Source organism: Drosophila mauritiana, chromosome 2R (genome assembly GCF_004382145.1).
Source record: "Drosophila mauritiana strain mau12 chromosome 2R, ASM438214v1, whole genome shotgun sequence".
NCBI lineage: Eukaryota > Metazoa > Arthropoda > Insecta > Diptera > Drosophilidae > Drosophila > Drosophila mauritiana.
In genome coordinates this window covers 12185560-12209612 of record NC_046668.1, presented here as the reverse complement: position 1 = coordinate 12209612, position 24053 = coordinate 12185560, and the positions used below count along the sequence as shown (strand labels likewise).

General features: G+C 44.3%; 3 protein-coding genes across 4 annotated transcripts; 1 reads left to right on the top strand and 2 right to left on the bottom strand.

Annotated features, from left to right (window-relative positions):
- Positions 1-28: 28 nt before the first annotated feature.
- Positions 29-707, bottom strand: LOC117137704. The gene is made up of 2 exons (XM_033299276.1): positions 369-707; positions 29-312 (listed from the first exon to the last, which is right to left on the bottom strand). Exons 1-2 carry the CDS (start codon positions 488-490, stop codon positions 42-44), a joined length of 393 nt encoding a protein of 130 aa, XP_033155167.1. The 5' UTR covers positions 491-707; the 3' UTR covers positions 29-41.
- Positions 708-4750: 4043 nt separating this feature from the next.
- On the bottom strand, positions 4751-22310 carry LOC117137193. 2 transcript variants are annotated; one of them, XM_033298520.1, is made up of 5 exons: positions 22253-22310; positions 21219-21465; positions 18120-18209; positions 15961-18057; positions 4751-5671 (listed from the first exon to the last, which is right to left on the bottom strand). In XM_033298520.1, the coding sequence occupies exons 2-5, from the start codon at positions 21258-21260 to the stop codon at positions 5453-5455; spliced, it is 2448 nt and encodes an 815-aa protein (XP_033154411.1). In that variant the 5' UTR covers positions 21261-21465; positions 22253-22310; the 3' UTR covers positions 4751-5452. The 2 variants fall into 2 exon arrangements, with proteins under 2 accessions (XP_033154411.1, XP_033154410.1); XM_033298519.1 differs by having other exon boundaries at positions 22000-22303.
- Positions 12381-14293, top strand: LOC117137194 (cytosol aminopeptidase). Its single transcript, XM_033298521.1, has one exon. It carries the CDS (start codon positions 12567-12569, stop codon positions 14148-14150), a length of 1584 nt encoding a protein of 527 aa, XP_033154412.1. The 5' UTR covers positions 12381-12566; the 3' UTR covers positions 14151-14293.
- Positions 22311-24053: the final 1743 nt, after the last annotated feature.

Here is a 24053-nt window from a genome sequence, read left to right as displayed (position 1 = left end):
TTTCACTCCTTTCTGTCGCCCAGCTGTTGACATTTTAAACTTTATTGAATTGTTGCAGGCAAGTAGAAGACGAAATAAAAAAAATTAACATTTAAAAGAACAGACTCAAATTCTTCGGCAGAAGCATTTAAGATGATTTTTTCCTCGAATTTGTTTTGCCCATTTCGTGCAACATTCAGGCGAATCACCTGTTGATGCTTGTTGCACGTTGTTGCTGCTGCCGCTGCTGCTGCTGTTGCAGCTTTTAGTGTTGCAGTTGCTGTAGAACCAAAATAAATTCCAATAGCCCCAGCCAGGCGCACCTTTTTCAAGCTAAAAATGAGTGAATTAGAATAGCCAACTATGTAATTGCCGCATTTTATTGCCACCAGCATTGGATGTTGCTGCTGCTGCTGCTGCCATCGCAGGCATTGTTATTGTTGTCGCGACCATTGTTGCAACTAAGCGCGTTGTTTTTGTTGCAGCGGCAACTTGATGTTGCTGCCGCCATGGCCCTCTGAATTTGGTGTGAGAAGTGGTCGAAAACGCGGCGATCTTTGTTTTATTTTCCAGTTTTGAGTCCAGACGGATGATTTGCATTTATTTCGGCGCGGAGGCGCGTTTTTTACCATTTGCTATTTATAGACTAAATGTCTTGGACTTCTGATGGAATAAATGGAGTTTCTTGATAGACTCGCGGTGAAGGCGCATCAAATGTCGTCCGATTCGCTTGGCATTTCCCCACGATCATCGATTTTCTAACTGGCATTCGAGGTGCTGGTAAAATGATTTGAGTAATATATTTCTTAATTTTTTTTTTACTGTTTCTGCTCGTATTAATTTCTGCTTTGCTCATTAAAAACTTGTAGTGTAATGATCGCCTGAAAGTTGCTAACGGCTTCTTTGATTGCTTTCATTACGGCCATCTCCTTTTGGCACTTCCTTCTGATTTGATTTGATCTCTTTGCCGGAGTTTCCTGTTGATTGCTCTCATTATTCCAGCGAGCAACTGTGATAAGTTTTTCCAGCGATGCTGCTGCTACTCCTGCTGGTCCTGCAACAATCTTGGGGCTAAAGTCGAGCTTTCCCTGTCACTTGCCACACTTGCCACCATTTTTCTTAATGGAAATTTTCATGCTCTTGGCTTTTCTTTAGACAAATTAAGCGAATTTTTTCTGCGTTCACACCTTCCCCAACTGGTGCATCCTCATTGTCATCGTCATCTTCTGCACTTGCGTTCATTGCACCCTCAAAAAAAAAAAAAAAAAAAACAGCCAGAAAAGAAAAAGAAAACAGAAAAAACATAAAAGCTGAGAAAAGAAGAATGAATTCGAGGCAGAAAAAAGTTGTGGAAAACTTTGCACCTAACATAAATCACATCTCAGACCAAGTCAACCGCCCCTTGGCCACGCCCATTGTCGGTGTGTGTGGGGCTGCATTTGCATATTCCAATTTTGCATTTAATCAATTTACGCCCATCCACCCACACGCAAAAACACTGCGTTACAATGGAGGATGGCAACTCTGGCAGCTAGACAATTACCAGCATTCCCTGACATCGCCTGCCTGCTCGCATCATTTATCCTTGTTAATTTTTATTTAGTCAGCCAAAGGAGGGAAAAAAATCCCTCAGCTTCAGCTTCAGTTTCCCTCTGGGTTACATCCCGAGATCTTGAGCGATTGAGCCGTAACCTGCGTTGACTTGTTTACGTGTTTTCTCCGGAGCACGGATACAAAAGCTCAACAACAGATACGGATTCATTCCGGCAACTCTGTGGGTGGGTGGCACCTGCAGTCCATTCGGCATCTGACTGACTGCAGCAGACGGCGAACAAGTTAAGCGGAAACGGGGGACAGAGGACGAGGGACATCGGAACAAGGACGAAACTGATTGAGACACATGTCCAACGAGCAGTGGCATTAACTTGTAGTCAATTAAATGCGCCCTGAATCAGGTTAATCAATTGATGCCATTCCCTGGAACTTTTTTAAGGTACGATTCCCTAATAGAGTCTGTATTTCATTATTCACTTAAATTCACAAGCTTTAAGGGATTTACAATGAAATACTAAGCCAAAAGTAATAATTATTATGATTTCAAGTATAAAATATGTTAACATACTCAGCTTTTTATGGAATTGTATTGAAATGAAATCAAGTATTCTCATTTAAAATGAGGCACTTCATATTAGGAAAATTTCCTGCCAAACTCCATTAATATGCTGATCCTCTTCCCATTAAAAAAATGCCACAAATGGCTGAGCCAAGTTTTCGCTGCCAAATTTTCACACATTTTGATCAGCAGCAGATAAATGCCACCCGGATATATATCAAATACAGTGGGCGATGAATTTCGGCCAAGTTTTGGCAGGGCATTAGCCACGCCCCTAAGTTGCTTATCAATTGCAATGTGAGCCCACCGAAGTTGGCTCCATAACTTGCTGGTACAAAAAATAGAAAAAAAAATTGGAAAAGGCAGAAGAAAAGCGGCGGGAAATCCAAGGCATTTAACTTGCAACGACAGACCCCACAGCCCCTGGCAAGCGACTAATGGTCAAAACTTATCGTCAAACTTAAATGGGATTTTATTATCGTCGCCGAAAACTTCAACTTCGCTGCTCCTTCGCCGTTTTTCACTTTTTTTTCCAATTTTTTTTTTTTTTGGCTTCACATGCAGCCTGAGAATGGGCTTGGTCTCAGGGTTTTGGAGTAGCGGGGGCGTGGATTATGGTTTTTCTTCTTCAATTTTTGCCACGCCTAATGCGCTGATTTATATATAATACCATAATTATAATGCACTTCGTTCTCATGGATTGCCCCACCGAATTCAAGCCGCAACTTTTGAGGTCAGCCCACATAAATCTTGTCAAAATTGTGCATTCTTCTGTACTTTAGTTTTAATTAACTCGCGAATTGCTTAATTACCAAGAGAAAAACAAAAACCAACCAAGAGGCCTTACAAAAAAGTGCTCACAAAACTCATAAGAAGTGCAGTGAGCTGAGCGACGTGTGCATCTCTTGGCCTGGTCGCGTTGGCAATTAATGTCAATCAAAAGTTGGTAAGATACGAGTGCCAACTTGGGCAGCGCGTTCAAGCTCCAAAAATACGTATGTACGTCAAAAGGAGAACGTATGGTTTTTGAAAGCCGAATACAAATCATCTTCATACTTTTTAATGTCAAAACAATTAAACTATCGGAAATTAAAAACGCCAAAAAGATCATGTTCCAAATGGCTTATGTCACAGTGGGAACAAAAAGGTGGTGGATTCAATATAGAGCCACTCCTTTTCTAAAGACTTAATTAGAAATTCTTTGCTGGATTTCTTGCCGAGCTTCATAAATTATTCAGTATTAGCGGTTGCAATTTTTTTCTAATGAAACCATAAATATTTCTTAGGTTTTTCCGCTCCATGAGAAGACTTATTCGCCTCAGTGTTTTGGGCCAGCCGCCACTTAAATTAGTTAATGAGCTCTGCATGAGTTCGTCATGAGAGGCCGAGAAACCTTAAAAACAAAAAACCAAAAACATAACAAACGCAGAGATGCAAAAATCCAAAGCCAAAGGCAGCAGAACAAATACAGAAAATAATGCAAAAAGCAATTTTAAGGTGCGGAGTCGGAAAGTGGCAACAAATTGGCCAAGACAGCAACAAGCAGCAACAGAAGTAAGCGACTCTGAAATTTGTTTCTACAATTGTTGGCAACATTGAACTTTAAATGGTAGCAGAGCCACATGTGATTGCGATTCTCGATCTGTGGTATTTTTCCTACTTTTTTTTATGGTTTCATGCATATTTCTGTATCTGCGATGACATCGAAACTGGAAGCCATTGGCCCGGACTCACGGGCCAAGTACGTCACGGCGATGATGGCGATGCTGATGCTGATGATGATGGGGCATAAATGCCCCAATGCGATCGATCGATTTTCCAAGCAGGCAAATTAATTAAACTACAATTTTTGGAGTACAAGCAATACAAATCGTCGAGAGGAGCAGGCAGCAGAAACACCTTGACCTTCGCCGATGATAAATGGTTAATGGTTAACGGATGGGCGAAGATCACAAGAAGAAATTTGCTACAATTTTAATTAAGGCCAAAACAAGACTTGGAGTAGATCAAATTGTTTGGTACTCGTGGCGCAGAAGTGCCTGCACTGGGAAAAATATTCCATTTTATGGGCTGTTCACCTTTTGACTAATTGATATTTACACAGAAATCACTCAAATAAAATTCTAACTAACTGGTAACTAAGTGGCTAGTAAAAGCAAAAGGAACTAGCTTGTAAAATCCACACTTTGGAATTCATAAAAAATGGGAAACCCATTAAAGTGGCAATATAAATTGAATGAAAATCGCAATTGAGTACAAGAATCTCAGTAATAATTTGCATATATAGATAAAAGCCAAAGGCTCTGCAAGGCCGATATTCCCAAAACTAATTTAAATTGTTTATTATTATGCTGAGTGTGGGAAACAAAAACCAATCGCATAAAAGGCCAAGCGGAAGTGAAAGGTCACCGGCAAGGCTGGAATAATTGCTCAGGTTGTGCGTTAAACGCACAATAACGAGCATTTAAAAGTCAATTATGGAAGAAAAGGCGATTGCAGCAGACTGGCGCATCTGCCAATTGAATACTATTCGATTATTCGAATGCGCTCGCCTCGAATCAAATTGATTCGAATCGGTGTCCGTCGGGTCATTTCGCATTTTCGCCTTGCTGAAAGTTGCTCAATTTGTCAGAGACCTCCGTTCACGCAGGCTGTCAGTAATTTATTGATTTCACTTTATTGCACATCAATTAAACATATTGTCTATTGCACTGGCTCCCTAATTTCAAATACATTTTTCATGGGCTTATACTAATTTTAATGCTCGACTCGAGCAATCGCAAATGAGATGGGAATCACACAGTATCTATGATAGCATTTGAACAAGAACGGAGAATTGTAGAATGTCACTATTTGGTATTTAGTTGAACAATATAACAATGAGTGGCCATTTCTGGGGCGTATGCTTTTTCATTGAATGTCTAATGATTGCATTTGAGGAATGCTTGGAATTCCACGAAACTTTAAGTCTACACCAAGTTACCTTAGAAAGAGTTAACAGTTTTGGATTCTTACTATAAAAGGGCATCATTTTGGAAAGTTTTCAATTTTTAAATATTTGAGAAATCGTAGTTGCTTATTTGGTAATGAAGTAATTCGCTTAAAAATAGTTTAAACTTATGCTAAATGTGATTGAAATGAATGGTTTTGAGCATGGCTACCTAACTTTTTCGCATAACCTGCGAGAATCTTTAGCCAAGTTATGAGCATTTCGATGAGTTAATGAGTAAGGCTCCTTTTGCAAATAAATAGCCTTCAATTAACAGACACCTCATAGTGTCCTGTTCCACATATGTGTGGAAGTGAACCTTATGGATAACCTAGCTTAGATTGCACATTGGGCCCGTTTGTAGACCAGTTTCAATGCTTCGTGGCGCCTTCGAAGCTGACATCCGCATGGAAGCCCGTGTCGTCGGCGTGGTAGATGACGTTCTGGATCCTTCCGTCCGGCAAAAGGATGTGGTACTGGCCGCGTGTCACGCCGTGGAGATCACGATTCTGCTTGTGGCCAAAATCGTTGCCGGTATGGAAATCACGTATGCGATAACCGAACGCATACTTTGAGGCGTACTGCTGCAGCTGCAACGAAATCAGAGGGGGGTATCACAATCGGGGGATTAGTTATGTATTTGCATAGATTGTTCAGTAAACCGATAAGTAGAATTCAGCTAAGGGTTTCAGCTGCAATCGCTTTTCCCGCCTCCGACAACGATATGCACATTCCACACACTGCTGCAATTGGGGAATTCGTGCGCATGCTGAAAAGTATGCGATGCAAAATGCATTAAGCAGACTGTCATGTACAGTGAGGACTGGGCGCGACAACCGGAAGAAGCGCCGTGACAACTGTAGCTTAAGTAACAGCCAGCGTATAAGACAATTTTGTGATTGAAAGCTTTTGCACCCTGCGCTATGCTGGGCATATGAAGCTGTTTGTTACTCTTCAAAGCTGATATAAAAAAAATTGAAATAAATATATTTTCTTGACATTTATAATAGAGAATATACAGAAGAAATGTCATACGATTTAAATATATGAGTGTTTTCCGATTGCTCGTTGAGATAGTGTATCGAATATTTAGTTATACCTCTACCTAAAAGGGTATTCGCAGTGCCCAACTTGCGTCTATTGAGTGCAAAATCAGAATTGGGTCTTGGCAGATTTCGGTAGCTGGAGCTGGTGATGATTGGGATGTGGTGGCGGAGTGGGAGCCACGAGGTGGTCTGTCAGTCGCACGGCTCGGTTTGTTATGCATGCGATTGTAAATTGTATCGTAATGAAATTTGCAACAATATACGAGACCAGTCCCCGAGATCCCCTATCGAACCCCCTCAAAATCTGTGGCATTCTGTATGCAGGAAGGAGAGCTGTCGTTTTGTTGTGTCCTGAACAATTTTGGTTTTGCCTTTTTATTGTAAGTATTTCGCATTTCAGCCAGATGAAAATAAAATAAGCAAGCGGATGTGTGTTCGCGGCTGTGCGTGTGAGTGTGATTGTGGGTGTGAGTGTAAATCTGACTGTGAGTGTGCGTTTCCGTTTCCGCTCATTCAAATGTTTTGGGGATCCTGAAACCCGACGACAATTGTTGCCAACTTTCGCTACATGTTTTGGGCTGCTTCTGCGGTTTTTATGGCCTGGCCCAAGAATTGTGCGCTTGAAGGGCGGGGGGCGTGGCAAACTTTTTGATATGTTAATGAGTTGTAAATTAAGTTTAATTAAGTTACATTGTTGACTAGATTTTACTTACTGATGGAAATGTTATTCCCTGTGACAGAACAAAAGTTTCGCGGGCTTTGCAAAATGCTTAGACCTAGCGAGATTGCTTTCTTTTGATCGCAAGCCTGATTGACATTTGTTTTACGGAGTTTTTCGACGAGTAAAGAACTCGATTTAATTGCATTCCCCTACCAACCTACCACCCACTTTCTAACGTTAACGCCACAAACATAATTAATAAATTTTTTGCACCAGCAATTTGCCAACATTTGCAATCTCCCTCATCGCCGGATGAAAAGCAAAAAATATTTCTGCGATGCTAAGAGCTTCATTAGGAACCGGGAAAAATGTTCATAGATATCTATAGTGTACGATGAAAATATAAAATGAAGCGCCGCAGCGGTTGTGTATGCAAATTTGTGGATACAGTCCAGACGAGATATATATACTTATACAACACTGTACTGCAAGGCTGTGCAATTTGGAATTTCATTACCAGTTGGTTTGATTAAAGCGAACACACATAATTACAATGCAGATGAAACATGTTTGGGCGGTATAGGGAATGTAATGGGCAAGTTTTAGTCTGGGAAAAAATGTGTATAAAGAGCCAGCCAAGTGGAATCCGAATCAGATCACGTGCCATATTGAACTGGACCCTTTTTTCCGATGACGTGGGCAATTTTTTTGTGCGCCCCGTCTCCATCAGATTGCGATGGATGGATAAATAGATAGATAGATGGCTGGCCAAATATGACAAAAGTGCCACTGCGAGCCAAGTTTATTGCAGCCGGATTGCATGGACACTTTTTTGCATTTAACACGTTTCCACTGGCGCTGGCTTTTAGCGAATTGTGCAGCGAAGTCGAGTGCGAAATGCAATTGCTGGCCAAAATACGTGAGTTCGTTTAGTTGCGCTCAGAGTGAGCGATCGGATGGCCGAGGTATGTCCAAATTGACATGCCGAGCAGCTCCAACTTTCTTTCATCGCAAAAAGCAATAAGCCATTGGTAACTTAATGCGCACTTTGGGGCCACCGCCCACACTTCCACTTTTTAGTGCCAACGCCTCCACTTCTTTTTGGCCAAAAGGAAAATGCTTTGACATCGGACATCCAAGGCGTTTGGCTGACTTTTATTTCTTTTAATTTGCATGTAATCAGCATTGTTATTCCCTGACCCCATACCCTTTTTCATTCACCATCCCCTTGCCAGTTTTCCCCGTGGCTTTGTCATCTCATCTGCGCTCATTAAAATGTTTTAGCCTTTTGTTTGTCCTGCGGCATTGGCCTGGCCTTAACCTTCCCTAGCCCCAGCTCCAGCACCAGCCACTGCCCTTGCGGTTAACCCTTGCGGGCCCAGGGGGTTCGGATGTTCATTATCTGTGGGCGTGGCTGAAATCATTGTGTGACTGCATTTTATTGTGATTTTCCACCTAATTCGATTTGTTGTTTGCCTGTCAGGTTTTTGCGGTTGAAACATCAAGAAAAGTTGACCATCCACTGACAATTATTATGCCCACGGGGTGTCAATGAAAAATAATGATGGCATGGTCACAAATTATGGGAGAAACCAGTAAACTACCTCATAAATTAGAAAACAAATCAAAATTCCTGAATAAAATTACTTGAAATTGAACTTTTGAAGGAAAAATTTTACTATATTTTTTGTTTTCGTCATAAAAACGAGTGAAATTCTTTATATTAATATCTAACTTTCTTCTTAATTATAAATAAATAAGAATTAATAATAAGTGAAGCCTAACGAATCCTATTTTCAAAAATTAATTGCTGTAAAAAGGGTAACGTATTTAAAATCTTGAGCCAGCGCCGGGTTACTTTAAAATTGTAGGTCTTCCATAGGCATTGGGATAAATTATATAATACCAAATTGCATAGCAGACAGCATTAGATTTTACGGCATTAGGCTTCCACATGACTCCAGTCTGTTGAGACCCCACTTAATCTCGTTCTTAGCCATTCAAATCGTTGCGTTAGCTACCCTCTTCAATTAGCTCATGATTTGCACTCAGCCGGAAAGGATTCCTCCGAGCTCCTTGCTCCAGCACCAGCTTCAGCTCCATCCCCAGCAGTGCCATAACACTAATCCTTGTTGGGTAACTAAAGCCGCCCAGGATTCTAGCCACGCCCTGATTACCCCCACCCCCGATTTCGATGCTCGATGCCAGTGGCCCCAGTGTGTTGCGTTTATTATTCACACAATTCGCTTAAGCGCTGCAAACACCTCGTACCGAATGCCCGAAAACCTCAAGGGACACTGGCCGAGATTGGGAGTCTGGGTAACGGACGAGGGCATGGGACATGGGCATCCGGATCAGGGGAATGTGGCACAGGAAGTGGTAGTGGCTGTTGCAGCTGCATGCTCATTTAAAATTGAACAAGAGCCGGGAAGCGGAGGAGGAGGATGGTCAGCACAAGCGAGTCGGGCCAAATCGCATTTAAATGGAAATAAATGTTGTGTCCAAACAATTTACAAAAACCAATTTTACAATGTAATGCGTTCGGAGCTGCTTCAATGCCATGTGCCAAGTGGGTGGGATTCGGAGCACGGGATCCGGGGTCCTGGACTTTTGGTCCTTCGAGCCGGAGCCGAATCGGAGAATGGGAGTGTGAAAATCCCCCATCAAGTGGAACGTGTTCAACAGCGTTCGTCAGGCAAATGGATGTCCTGGGCTCGTTGATGCCACACGGCAGCCATTGACACAATTGCCACTGCCTTCCGACGACGATGAAACTTTTTGGCCACGCAATTATGACCACCGCTGCAGCTCGAGATCCCAAAAAATCGGTGAGTGACGGAGATAGACGGGGTGTGTGTGTGTGGGATACAGGACGATGATTAGACCTCCAGCGAAAAGTGTTGTATAATTTTCCGGAGAGTGCCGGAAAATGTTGGCAAAAATTTTAAATGCAACCACCATGCAGCCAGCCACCCACAGTTTTTATGACTCGCTTGTTAGCAATTTTCATTTTTCGAGCTGTGGCGTCTCTAACCAAAATTGAGTTATCAGTTTGTTGGCTCTACTCTTGGGCTGATTGCGTGACAGCTGCTGCTCCTGGAACTCCTGCTGCTATCCCACTCCTGCAGCCTTGTTATACCGGAGCATCGAAACGGACCTGCTGGAGCGGTAGCTGAAGAAGAAAAAAAATCCTTCTAACGAAATGGCAGAGCAGCAAGAAAAATGTCAAACTACGTGATTTTTATGCGAATGTGACTGTCAATACGTTGCAAACATCATTGGAATAGGAATAGGAATAGGAATACGAATAGGAATAGGATGGAGCTGGCTACATGTAGTTTTTGCCCTCCTAAAGGGCTGGAATATTAGCTGTCCTTGTGGTTGTAGTTGCAGTCGGGTGGCTGTGGTTTATTATGGGTGGCGAATGAAGTGAAGCTAATTTAAAGTCAACCATCGGGTCAGATGTGCTGAAGCTGCAGGCCCAGGGAAATCGACACCAATTTCGGATGCCTTGTTTAACGTTCGGCTGGCTCCATGCCCTGCAAGTTTCTTTTAAAGAAAGAATCTCGCACACACACTGGAAACCCATCAATTGCAGGACAAAGGCACTCGGAGCACATTAGCAACACATGCCAAGGGGATTTTTCGGGGGATCCAACCTTTTGGGGGTAATGTAAGAACCCTTTTGTCGAGTGATTCGCAAGCCCGAACAGAAGCAAACCGAACCGAACTTATAATCCCGAAACATATGTCGAGGGGCTCCATTAAATAAAACTTAAATCCCTGGCAACCTCTTTTCAACACTTGCAAAAATATGTTGTGCCCCACCCCCCACATTTGGGCGTAAAAAGAAGAAGGCCAAGGAAAACAGGCAACAGCAACAGCAAAAGGGTTGAAATAAAAATGAAATTAAAATATGTGAGTGGGAACCAGAAAATATTGCACCTGCAGATGGCAAGCACGCACACAAACAAGCGCAAGGATAATACAGTGGAGCGTGGATAAAATGCAGCGATAGTAAAATCATGTATACTAGATTAAAAAAAATTTATGTTTAATTAAATGTCTAAACTTATAAAGAAATCGAATGACTGACCAGCTAAAACAATTATGTTACCAATAAAGCCATTCAATCAATAGAAATTCCAGTTTCTAAACGATGTAAATACTTAAGCACTCTTTGAAAAGTTCGTGCTATGGAGATCCCACTGTACAGCGCTTGAGAGCCTGAGTGACGACCATTACCGACCATTTCGACCACAATAAAATGACAAATGCCTGAAAAATCTGACCATGTTCGCACACGTTAGAAGGAGCGGCAGATGCCGTCAAACAAGTCCCATGACGGGCATTGCAACGGCATGTTGGCCCAGCCCATCAGCTACCTCATCCTCGTGCTGCTCCTCCTTTTAGCCACTCCATCTGGACCGAAAGCGGCCTAACCTCCACCCAAAACCTGAGCCTAACAAGTGTCGTTTGCCTGTCAGAGACGGACGGACAGCATGGACAGACCAGGAGCAGGAGCAGGACAATGTCTGGGCTTCCCCTTGCTGCTGGCCCATCATCATGGCCATCATGACCATCATGGCCATCAGGCGGCGTTTTTGGGGGTTTAACAACCAGACCGCCCGAGCAACCAACCAACCGACCGGCGGGCAATGGGGCTTAGTCCGATGACGACAAGTCCAACAACTCGGACAGGGACAAGGCGAAAGCCTATTAAAAATCATGCTAAACGGCAGTAAAACAATGTGTGTGTGTTTCGGCCCCAGCGCTCCCAGTTTTGCTGGCCAGTTTGGAGTCCTTGTTTTCTGGTAGCTGCCGCTGTACCCGCTGCTTGGCCAGGCAAGCGACCTAATGCGCATTAACGCCAAAGTCGAGATCCCCAAATCCGAGATCCGAGTGGAGCCAGGAGATATCCCCCCTCCCCCATTGCAATTCGTTGACGCCAATAAATAAAATGTAATCAGCTTTACCCGCCCACCCAGCGAACTCTCGGCGATTGAGAGTCTAATAAAAGTGCTGCTGCGCTCAGCAAAATAAAATTCAGCTCGAAAACAATTTTAAGTAGATTGGCAGAATGGAGCGACAGAATGGAGTTAAGGAATGGCAATGCAAGTTGCCGGGAAAGTGCTCCTTTTGGCCTCTTTTGTGGCAATTGCATTTTGTATACTGCACGTTAACACTCTACTCAGACGAAAAGCTTTTCGATGGCTCTTGTGCGAGTATTTTGTTTACTCGAAAGTTGTTTGCCATTGCATTGCAATTTAGTTTACGTAAATATGAAAGCTATTTGTGTGCACTTAGAGTTAAAAAAACCAATCTTTATATAAATCCAATATTAGCTACTTTAGATTATAATATAAAGCGGCGCAAAGTCTCTTTCATGTTTATGAATAATGTTTTACACAGATTGTTCAAATATTTTCGAATCACGTACTCCTTGAAACTCTACTGTCAGTTGGTTTCCCAAGTTCTCAAGCCCCAATATGTTTAGTTTCATTTTATTAGTACGCCGGTAGAGAACAGATCGTTTTTAAAAAAGTCCCCAGAAAAATTTTTCGTTTTTTTTTTTTTGTCCAAGATAGTTAAAACTTTCTCCTTCTTTTTTTTCGTTTCGGATTTTTCGAGAAAATTTTGAGTGTGGAAATAGACGGACTAGTTTTAATCACCCAAAATTTTTGTAGTATTACTTGCGTTCGAGGGGATTTTTTGAAAGCCCACATCCGATTTTCAAAGTATCCGAATATAACCAAGCAGAACTAACCGCCGATCAGGATGAACAATCTACGTCAGATTCACTGCTCGTTAAAAAACGCGTGTGTCCTGTGCAAACCGCATGTCCTGTCCAGTGTTGGCGTGAGATTCTCCTGCGGCGATGGCAAGACGATGGCGAGAGGCGTGGTCGTCGGCCTCTATCAGAAGGAAGGCGACAAGGATCCCAAGCTGACTCCCGCCGGCCACAAGATTGACCAGCGCGTCCAAGGCAAGCTGATGAAGGCGATCTGCGAAACGAAGTTGGACGGACGACTGGGTCGCGGCAAGGTGTTCCACAACATCGACACCGAATTCGCAGCCGTTGCCGTGGTGGGCGTGGGCCTGGAGGGCATCGGCTTCAACGAACTGGAAATGCTGGACGAGGGTATGGAGTTCGTTCGGGTGGCCGCCGGCGTAGGTGCCAGATCCTTGCAGAAGCAGGGCATCACCAACGTCTTGGTGGACGGCATGGACTACGCAGAGCAGGCGGCCGAGGGCTCCCAACTGGCTGTCTGGCGATTCCCGGACAATCTGTCCAAGAAGAACATGCCGATGGTGCCGACCCTGGAGCTATTCGAGTCGCCGGATCACGAGGGCTGGACTCGGGGCATCTTCAAGGCGGAGGCCCAGAATTTGGCGAGACGCTTAAGCGATGCCCCCGCCAACTGCATGACGCCTACCATGTTTGCCCAGGCCGCCGTGGACGCCCTGTGTCCCTGCGGCATTACCGTGGAGGTTCGCACCATGGACTGGATCGAGGCTCAGCGCCTGAATGCCTTTCTGATGATCGCCAAAGGCAGCTGTGAGCCGCCAGTGCTCCTGGAGCTGAGCTACTGCGGCACCGCGCCCGATGACAAGCCCATTTTGTTCGTGGGCAAGGGCATCACCTTCAACTCTGGTGCCCTCAACCTGCGCCCTTGCAGAGGCATGGATGAGTATCGGGGCAGCATGTCTGCCGCCGCCTGCTGTGTGGCCATGATGCGCTGCATCGCCGCCCTGTCGCTGCCCATCAATGTGACGTGCATCATTCCGTTGTGCGAGAACATGCCCTCAGGAATGTCGGCTAAGCCAGGCGATGTGGTCACCCTGCTCAATGGCAAGTCAATGGCCATACGTGATCTGGACAAGGCTGGTGTGGTTGTGCTATCGGATCCCCTGCTCTACGGACAGAAGACCTACCTGCCCAGGTTGGTGGTGGACATTGCTACCCTTAACACGGGTGTGAAGAAGGCCTTCGGTGGTGGCGCCACTGGCATCTGGTCCAACTCGCACTACATCTGGAAGCAGTTCCAGCGAGCTGGCTCCATTTCCGGTGACCGTGTGTGGCGTCTGCCACTCTGGCAATACTACAGGCGCCAGGTCACCGACGAGCGCGCCTATGACCTGAGCAACAATGGACGGGGATTGGCCACCTCCTGCCTGGCGGCGGCCATCCTTCATGAACTAGTGCCCTGCGTGGACTGGGCACATCTTGACACCCGTGGCACTGGACTCCTTACCAAGTACGGACTAGTGCCCTACTTAACCAAGAAGCGTATGACCGGACGACCCACCCGAACCCTTGTTCAGTTCGTCTACCAAATGGCCTGTCCGGAGATGAAGTAATCCCTTAGCTGATTGAGGCGGTTCTGTTGCCGTGTGATCAGTGATCAGTGCAGTGATCAGTGGCCGAATCACATTCGACCAAGTGTTATATTTCGTTTGATATTTTCAAGTAAATCAAAGATTTTCGGCGTGATTTTGGCGTATTTCATATATTCTATTAAAGGCTAACTGGCAGAGATTACTGAACATTGTTAAAGCTTCAATAAAATCAATCTACAGTTAGATTTTAATATGAGTATCGATGTCTTTGCTATTTTACTTTACTTTCTTTTAATTTTCCTCCCCAACTCAGGTGTGTCTGGTGACTCCTGTACACACGCCCTGCTCATTTCGCATTTTCACATTTTCAGGACACTTTTCGTGGCCTTTTGCCTGGCTGCGCACAAAGACGCACCATTGGCCGGGACTTTGCCTTCTGGTTCGCCAAGGAAATACAGATAAATTAAATTCAGGAAACCCCAAGCTGCGCGAAAGTTTTTCCGCCAGTGAAAGAAAATGTTAATTCCGAGACGCGTGTGGAAACGGAGTGGAGTGGACTGGAGTGCATTTCCCAGGCACACGCTTCAAGTGCTTGAGGTTGGCCAAATGAATATATACCGTATCAGCCGCCATATATCTATATCAATTGGTCCAGACAGCGCCCCAAAATGTTGGGCCGACACACATACACTTGGAAAATATAATGTGTGATTTCATTCACGAGGTAATTTTCAAATATATAAAGCTATATGGATTGTAAAGTTTAGGAACTTGTCCTTTGAAAGTCTAATAGCTTAATCTAACATACGATAATGCTATATATACCAAAATGGGCTAACTTGAAAGAGGGAGTCTATAAAATGACTGGATTGATTGCTTTTGTCAAAGAATGCTTAGTCCATTATTTTCCCATTTTCCTGTCTATAAAAAATAAAACATTTTAATTCAATCTGAATGCACAGTTCCACAGTTTTTCTCAGTGCACTTGCAGACTGCAGTCGAATGGATAGCACTATATAGTAATGAAAGACGAAGTCGTTTGCATTGCTTTTGTGGCTGTGTTGCCAGGTACCAGACGATGGATGGAAAGGTGGGTGAGGGGCTGGGTTGAATCGAGGGGGTAGGAGACTGGCTAACGACATTGAAAATGCTTGTCGAACTTGAAAATTATTCGATTAAGTGCATTACCGGCGAGACATGGATCGGCAATCAAACTGAATTGCACACAGAGCGGCGAGCCGGAGGGGGGTGGGGTTGCAAGGGCTTAAAAGGTTGCAAGGACGGGGTGGAGCACGAAGTGCAGGTGGGCAGGGAATCCTTGCGGAGCCACTGCTGCAGGGGATTCCATTGTTGTGACTGCCGCAGTGTCGTGCATTGGAGTGTCTATCCGTCTGGCACCGTGTTTGTTTGTGGCCGCCCCAGCTCGTCTTATTTATGCTGATTGTGTTTTTGCCTATGCCAATCAATGGGGCACGCTTTCGGTGGAGCGCTAAGCCTTTGTCGAGCGCCCCAAGGTATGCTTTAATTTAATGCATTCGGGGGATTACCCGGCGACGTCGTTACAGTGAAACTTACGCATGGCGAACCACTGATTTGCTTGGCAAATGTTTTGCGAACGGGTGGGTTTAAAAATGGGAATTGGATATAAAATCGGAATTTTACATAGCAAATTTTAGATTTGTCCAAATACACATATGATATATATAAATTTTGTATAATGTGACATGTTTTTCAGCAAGAAAAACCATGTTGATCTAACAAACTTCAGTTACAGGAAATTCAACTTGAAGATGGCCAATTGCACTCATCTAAATCTACAATCCGCACTCACCGACTTGTCCTCATCGCTATGTACGAAGTGCAGACCATTCACGCCCTTGTCCGAGTCCAGTTCCGCCGGAAGGACAGTGGCCACAAGTCCGTGGTGTTGCTGCTGATGGTGGTGGTGCTGCGGCTTTGCGAGTAGGACCTGGTGATGCAGCTGCGTGGCCACCGTGGGATGGTGCACCACATGCTCCACTGTGGTAACCGGCTCCTCCGCATTGGTCACACCTTCATACCCGTTGGATAGGCCATGTCCGTGGGTGTAATCGATGTATGAACTCGGAGTGGGCAACTTGGAAGCCTCGCTGCTGGGCACGGCGGGCAGCTCCTTGACATCGTTGTTGCCCGGTTCGATGATGGGCACATACTGCTTGGTCTTGGCCATTCCAATCAATCGACCCGGCTGAACCCCCAGCGATCCGTGCTCCAAGAGGGTTTTCAAAGTAGGTGCCGGGGAGGCGCCTTGTCCGGGATGGAAGAGAATCGGAGCTGTGCTGTCCTGCGGGCGATCCACCAGCTGTTTGCCCTGCCTCTGCAGCTTGGCCTGCATCTCCTTGGCCAGAAGGTAGGTTAGGCCATGGATCTGATCGTCCGGAGACTTGCCAATAAGCGTGGACAGTTGCTGGAACTCGGGCAGCTGTTTGTAGTGCTCATTGATGCTATCCGGCTGGGCGTGGTACTCGATTTTGATCAGGGGCGAAGCCTCTGTCTGGAGCTCGTAGGAGTTGTAGGTCTCCTGGGGCTTCCCATAGATGGCAGGAGCTTCCGCCAGCAGAGGATCTGGCTTGGAAGGTCTAAATTGAGGTACAACCACCTCAACACTCTGCGTGGGTGGCGGTGCCAGCTCTGCGGTGTAGGTGTGATGCACTTCCTCCACTGCAGCTGTGGGAGCTGGCGCCTCCTGAACCACAATGGGTTGGGCTATTGTGGGAGCAGCTGCTGCATAGTGGGGCTTGTAAACATAGCGCAGTTGCTCCACCACAGGAACTGGTTGGATGTGCACTTGAACAGGAATTGGAGATGCCGCTGGCTCAGCCGGCTTATTGATGTACTTTACATAGTTAACTAATGGCTTGCCACCATAGGACAAGGATTTGGCTTTGTAGTGCTCGTAGTCGGATTTCTGGGCAGGAAGATACTTGACATACGCCTTGCCACCCAATCCATCTTTCATCAGCTGGCTAATGACCTTCTGCACTTCATGGGGCAGAGTGCTCAGGGATTTCTTTGTCTTCACATGTCCAGAACTGACAGGAGCCTCCTTGTAAACATACATGCGTTTGGTTTCCGCCGTGGCTTCACCAGTGAGTATATCATTGTCCTCCACCCGAGGAGTGGGTGTGGTCAGCGGCTGAGCTTGGGTCTTATTCCTCTGGGTTTCCATGGTCAGTAGAGTGGGTACAGCTTCAGTTGCCATTTGTTTGCCGGATCTTTGGGGCATGGTCTTGGCATCGGCCAACTCAAACTTGATCATCTGCGGGGCTGAACGCTTGGAGCGCTTTGTCTTGCGAATCCTCACCTGGATAGGCTGCTTCCTGGCCACTTGGGGCTTAGCCTGACGAAAGTCTGTGGATCTGGTGGCCTGACTCTGGAGATCCAGGGAGCGCGCCTTCTTGATCAGCTGAGCTGTGATGGGATCAGGCTCCCTAGCATCAGTTTCTTCGAACGGGATCATTTTAACTTTAAAATCCGCCGGCTGCTGGGCACCCACAACTGATCGCCTCTGTCGACGTGGTTTTCGGGACTTGGTTTTTGTGGTCTTGGTGGGACTAACTGCAGTAGTCGGTACCTGAGTGGTACTGGCTGGACTCGAAACAGTGGGATTTTCCTTGAGGGCTCTGGCGTGATATTGCCGTAGGATTTGCTTAAGTTCTGGACTTGGCTCCACTGCATCCGCCAGTTCGAAACTCAGCATTCTGGGTGCCGTGGGCAGTTGGCGTTGCTCGCGCTTTATCCTGGAGTGGGTTTGGCTCACCCGTTTTGGTGACTGATTCTCCACTTGCTCATTGTACTGATTGAAGGCTGCCAAGTAGGTGTCACCCGTGGGATTGTCAATGTGACGCATGCTGCGGAAATTGCGCTGATCAAAGTAACGCTGCATGTCCTGCAAAAAATTGTATAAAGTTTTAGTTAAATATTTATGGGTCTTAACTTTTAAATACTTACCTCATATGAGGAAAACGTTTCTAGGGATGGTAAACGCTGCCAGGTATCTGCAGCTTGACTCAAACTTAAGATCGCAGTCAGGATCAGGAGCTGAAAAGGCCAAAAATAAAATAGTTAGTATAAAACACAGTACTTAATTAGCTTCCAAGTTTATTTAAGACTTTGAAGTGGAGTTCAATTGATCACTTTTATTGGCCATTTCTTTGCGGCTTGACCATCTGCGAGGGTTGAACCAACTTTGGTTTACATATACGCCCGCCCCAGACTCATAAATAATCCGAATATGTCCAGCTGTCCGTCCACCTGCTTTTTGGTCGTCTGCCCACTTTCACTTTCCACCACCAATCCCCATTTGGACGGAAGCTGCAGCTTCAACTGCCAGTGGAACCTGGGGCCTGAACTCAGCTCGATTCTCGCGGTCTTGGCGAAATAAAAATGAGGAGAAAGAAAAGAAATATCAGAAAAAATAAACAAATGGAACGAGTTTAGCACGCGCTCCTCGCGATCCAAGTTTGTTGGGAGTTCGCCTGGCGGCCGCCACTTTCACGTCAACAGGTTGAACTTGGCTTTTATGGCCATTAAACTCATTGATGTGCGATTTCAATTGCTCTGCTGGCACTCTCGTTTTACGTAAGACCAATTATGGCATTCGAATTGATTTTGGCCAGTAAGTGATGCAATCCGACCAGCTGTATTATTAACTTACATTTCGCGATGGATTGCGGTGGGAGAGCGGCTGAGGTATTTTACTAACCAAACTAAATCAGGTGTTAAGATACCGTAAGACTCGTAAATGGCTACATAGTGAAGTTATCCCCCCCACGGGGATACTTTAACTAAGCCCATCGAGCCAAGCCCCAATGAACTGTCAACGGTCGTTAAAAATGCAGCCGCGTAAACATTTAACGGCCGTTAAAACTGCGCCTGAGTGAATTTTTATGGAGTTAGCAACGCCAACGATGCTGCCAAACGGCCACGCCCCCAGCGCCCCTTCTAGACCCTAGTCCCCCCTTCCTTTAGAGCCTAGTAACCTGAAAACTGCAGTGCATTTTCCATATGCATGGTGGGAAAATGCTGGCCACCCACTTGGGTTGCATAAAATTGTATGTGCTTTCTATTTAACACTTTTTATTTTTGGGTGGCTTGGGTTCTGCGTTTTATTTTTTTTCCGCCCGGAGAAAGTGTCTTTTCATTTCAGATGGGACACGCGCTAGATTCGTTTGAAAATTCAATGGAAAGGAGCGATAAAAATTGTTGCTATTTGCGTTCGTTTCAGTTTGTTCAGTCGGATTTTATGGCCTTAGAAGTGCTGCGAAAACTAGTTAACAATTCCTTTACGATCCGCTAAGAGAGGCAAAAGGAGCGAAACTACTACTCCAACTCCAACATCTACTCCTACTTCTACTACTATCTGCATGGCGTTTTAAAAGTTTTCGTTTGTTTTGACATTAGTTGGGAAATTGAAACTGTAATATTTGCAACCGAGAGCTAAAGTTTGATTAAATTACGTTTTTACCATTTGGCTTTCGAGTTTTACAGCTGTTTACAAGTTGTATTTATTGTACTGGCAGTTTAAAAGTGCTGAACTGGCGTTTTATTGCACTCGGTTTATTTTTCAAGACAAATAACCAATAATAAAAGTCAGCATGGCATGGAGGTGATAAACTTGTAAAAGCAATTCAATTAGTTTTGATCATCTTCTGGCTTCTTAGTTACAAGGGAATCAACTTTGTGGGCAAACACAGAAGGTGTTTTTGGTATCAGCCTGCATTTAGTTGTAGCAAAATCATTTGTGGAAATTAGATTTGTGTTAATATAAACTAAATCGCTATCTTTTGTTTTATTTGCTTAATTTTTGGATTTTTGTATGCTTTCATTTAGTTATAATTTTTTTTTGCCTTGAAGTGCCGTGTCTTTAACCCAATCAATACAGCCACATTCCCTCTGGACTTTATTGTTCTTCTTGTTCGCTTTCTTTCATGTCGAGCAGGTTGCTTCATTAAATGGTTTCTGTAATTGCTGTTTGGCCACAAGTTTGTTTAATTGTTGGCTGCAATATGCGCTTACGGCATCGTCTCTTGTTGTATGCAACAAGCCGGAAAAACGTGCCACCCAGACGAGTGAAGTCGAGTGGTGTGGAGTGGAGTGGAGTGGAGTGGAGTGGGCCAAGACCCAGGGCCAAGACCAAGTTGCAGACCAAGACCAAGACCGAGAGCGAGTCGAGCCGGCAGAAGAAATTGGAGCAGGCAGGCAAAAGGCACAGCTTGGGCTAATTGTTAAATGTGGCAGTGAGAAGAGGGTGTGGGTGGTGCAACGTGGGTTGCTACCAACTGCAGTGGCCGTGGCAGTTAGAACCAGTTTGGTCTTTTTTGCCCTGGCCAAAAACCGGCGGCAAAGTCAAGTTCAATGCACATAAAAGACTTTACGGGTCTAGAGTGCTGGGGCTACGAGTGCTTCCTGGGCCACAAGGAAACTTGGCTCAAAAGAAATGCCAGCAATGGTCGCAAACTTTTTTTTTCTTTCCAACCACTTAAATTGCAAATTTCCAGTTTCGATTGCAAATGCTGCTGGTGCATTTTCCTTTCGTCCCGGCAGTTGGATATGGATTCCGATGGCGATTCGGTTAGATAACCACAGCGACGGGCCTTCATAAAGACCAGGGTCATAAAATGGAGAGCGTTTTGGCCAAAAAGCACAAACAATCAATGCCAGTTGCGTAACGAATTTTTGAGCTAAGATACTTTGAAATACGCTTTATGATTTTAATGCCTGGTAATTAAACGAAGTCTGGCCAGTATTCGCTGGTTTCCGGGCTAATTGAAGTTCAAGTGCAATGAAAATAAATTGCTTGCGAAATGTGCGTGTGCCAGGAAGAGAAGAGAAGAACTACGCCATATGCAGTGACTGGGCTCGTCCATTTCCTGGCCAGAAAATGAAAATCGCTGCATCGAAGGCCGACACTTTTCCCAGAAATTTCGCTCGAAGTCTCTCCATCGGCGCTTGTTGTTTTCACGCCTCGATGGCCCTTGCAGTTCTCGGTTATTTATATTAAAATTTCAGAATGATGAACCCGAACCCGACCCGACCCCATGTACTTACCATTAACGTGGGCATGCCACCGCCGCAGATAGCCATTTCCATTTTCCTTGGATGTCGGCGGAAGTTCGGGCAAATGAGGCGTCAAGTTGCACGTTGCACTTTTCGCGTTTCCACAAAAGTGGCAGCTCAATTTGTAATTGTTGTTGAAATTTCTGTTATTCTCCCACGCTGTTTTTCGCCGTCTTGGTATTTTAAATACAAATTGTAAATGAGTTTGTTCAGCGTTGAACCTTATTGTTTGTCGGACCTGGAAAAGTATTCGTTCGGTTTGGTTAGCTATCACAGCAGCTAATTGCGAAAAGTGCTTTTCAAATTCTCATATAAGCTGTTTTTAACCTTTTCCCATAATTATGAAATAACATAATTGACAAATTAGTTAACAAAAATCATTATATGATACTTTAACAAATAACGCATCTGCAAAAGCTGTGTTAAATTAGTTATTTTATCTATAATCTATCAAGCCAGAAAAATAGTATACTGCAATTCTAAAATTCCTGTTTTTAGAAAATCAAATTAGGTTTTTAATGATTTATTTATGTTGAATGGGAATTTTTTCTAATATTCTTTACCAAATGTTTTTTTATATAATCTTAGAGACTTGGAAGATAAAACAATCATGAAATCTAATTTAACAAATTTAACTGTCTAACTAATCGTTTTAGTTATTCGTCCTTAGATGTTTCACTTAAAAGTTTCACTTTCGGCATTCAAAATAATCCTTAATTTGCTTGACGTTTAACTTGATGCGTTTATATTTATTTAATTTAATTTATTATACGGTATATTATATCCTTGTTAGCCAGCACTTTGGTTAAATGTAATGCAAGCTCTTTATATATATATTTTTTTTTTTGCAAAATGATTTTCTCATATCCTTTGCGGAGAAAAGCAAACTTTGACTATATTCATTCAACTTTGTCTTTGAGCTTTGTTTAAACTTGCTCGTCGCAGTCCTCGTTCGTTTCTCATTTATTTAATGCGACTTTTAATTTGAGTTTTCGTTTCGTTTCGTTTCGCTTTGCCTTGTTTACTTTTGGCTGGAAAAACTGTGGAGGAAAACCGCACGCTTGCGCGCTGCTGTTGCAACTGTGCCTCGAATTTTCGCGCCACTTGAGTTTTGTGTGTGTTCGGTGCCGCGCAGTTTTCACGGAGACAGCCGGTTTGTTGTTGGCTCGCTTTTCCCATTTTCCCATTCCTTTGCCAGCCGAAAAGACTCGGCCATGTCTGGCGTATTGCTATTGCATTTTCCATATTTTTTTCACCTCCCTCTTTTTTGTGCATTTTTTTTTTATGTGTGGGGCATAATAAGCTGCTGATTAAATTTGCAACGCTCAGAAGGAAGTCGAATTTGGAATTTATTCGGGGAAATTCATTTGCATTCCAAATCTGTGCGGATAAATGGAAATTAGACAGGTGCTGCGAAGCCAAAAATGATTTTACCTATATTTATTGTTAATTGTTATTGTTTTATGTAAGTAAACTATTCTAATGATTAAGATTTTAATAAAGTTATCTTTATATTTGATATATATATTTTTCAAACAGAGCATTCCTTTTTCGACTTTTCAAAATTGAAACTACAACTCACTTGATATTTGTCTTTTAGCTGGCTGCATTTCGAGCTGCTTTTTTGGCCATGGCTTTGGCCAAGGCGTTAGCCAACTTTTGACCATCAACATTTGCACAATATTCGCTGTTGCTGTTGCTGATGACAACGAAATGTACAAGTTTTCCTCCCATCTCTGTGTGCATTTTTCTTTATTTTTTACGAGGGCTTAGTGTGCGTGCGACTGGGGATAAAACTGAGCTCAGTGCCGTCATGGTTGTATAATTAATTTATTAATGGCAACAAGTGAAATGCACTGCCACGCATTTCCTATAAGGCTTGGCCCAGCCTGATTATGTGATTTATAGGAAGAACTTATCCCCCTGGGTTGGTGTGGATGGGTGGCTTGCGGGGTGGGGAGGGGAGTGCTAACCCCTGGGAAAGTTCAACTGCAGATATTATGCAACAGGCAACCGCGAGTCACGCACGCGCTGCCGCAAATGAAGTAGCTGACAAATTATCTTTATTTCATTTTATATTATATTATTGCAGCCCATGGTGGGACTTTAAAGCGGCTTGGAGTGCCGAGGTCGGACTATCTGCTCGAGTGCATCGAAACCTGGGCCAGATGCTGAGCCGATTGGGGATTTTTGGCTATGATTGGTGGTTACCAGGGGAGAAAGAGAGAGGGGGAGGCGGCTTTTGGCACTTTCACATTTGTTTTTGCTGGTGTTGAAATTGAGTTATTAGAGGAGAGCCATGTAAGCGACCAGGGGCGTATACTTGATATTTAAGCAAGGGGAGGGTATATTGCTAGCTTACAACTTGATAATTAATACATATAATTTTTATCAATATTATAAAATCTTGTATTTTCGATGAGCTTTCTGCAACACTATCTTAACCCCTCCACGACGAGTTTTAATTCCACAACTCTGAGCACGTTCCTCGGGCAATGTGCCAACCTCCTACCGAAAGCCACATAATTGCTGTAATCGCGGTGGAGATTTGCAATCTCGTAATAAATTCAGACACCGAAGATGCGCCAGAAGTTGGAGGAGCCGCTCCCTCCGGCCGGAAACCCCCATGTGGCCACCAGATGCGTCGCCAGTTGCAGCTGCAATAGGCGGAAATCTCACACAGAAAGTTGCATTGCGGATGCAGTCATCGTCGTCGTTGTCGTCTCCGGGCTCCATCTCCATCTCCATCTCCATTTCCATTTCGATCTCCTCCAGACTTCGGCTGCATTTGTGCGGAAGTTTAACCAACTAACAAAGTGACTTCGA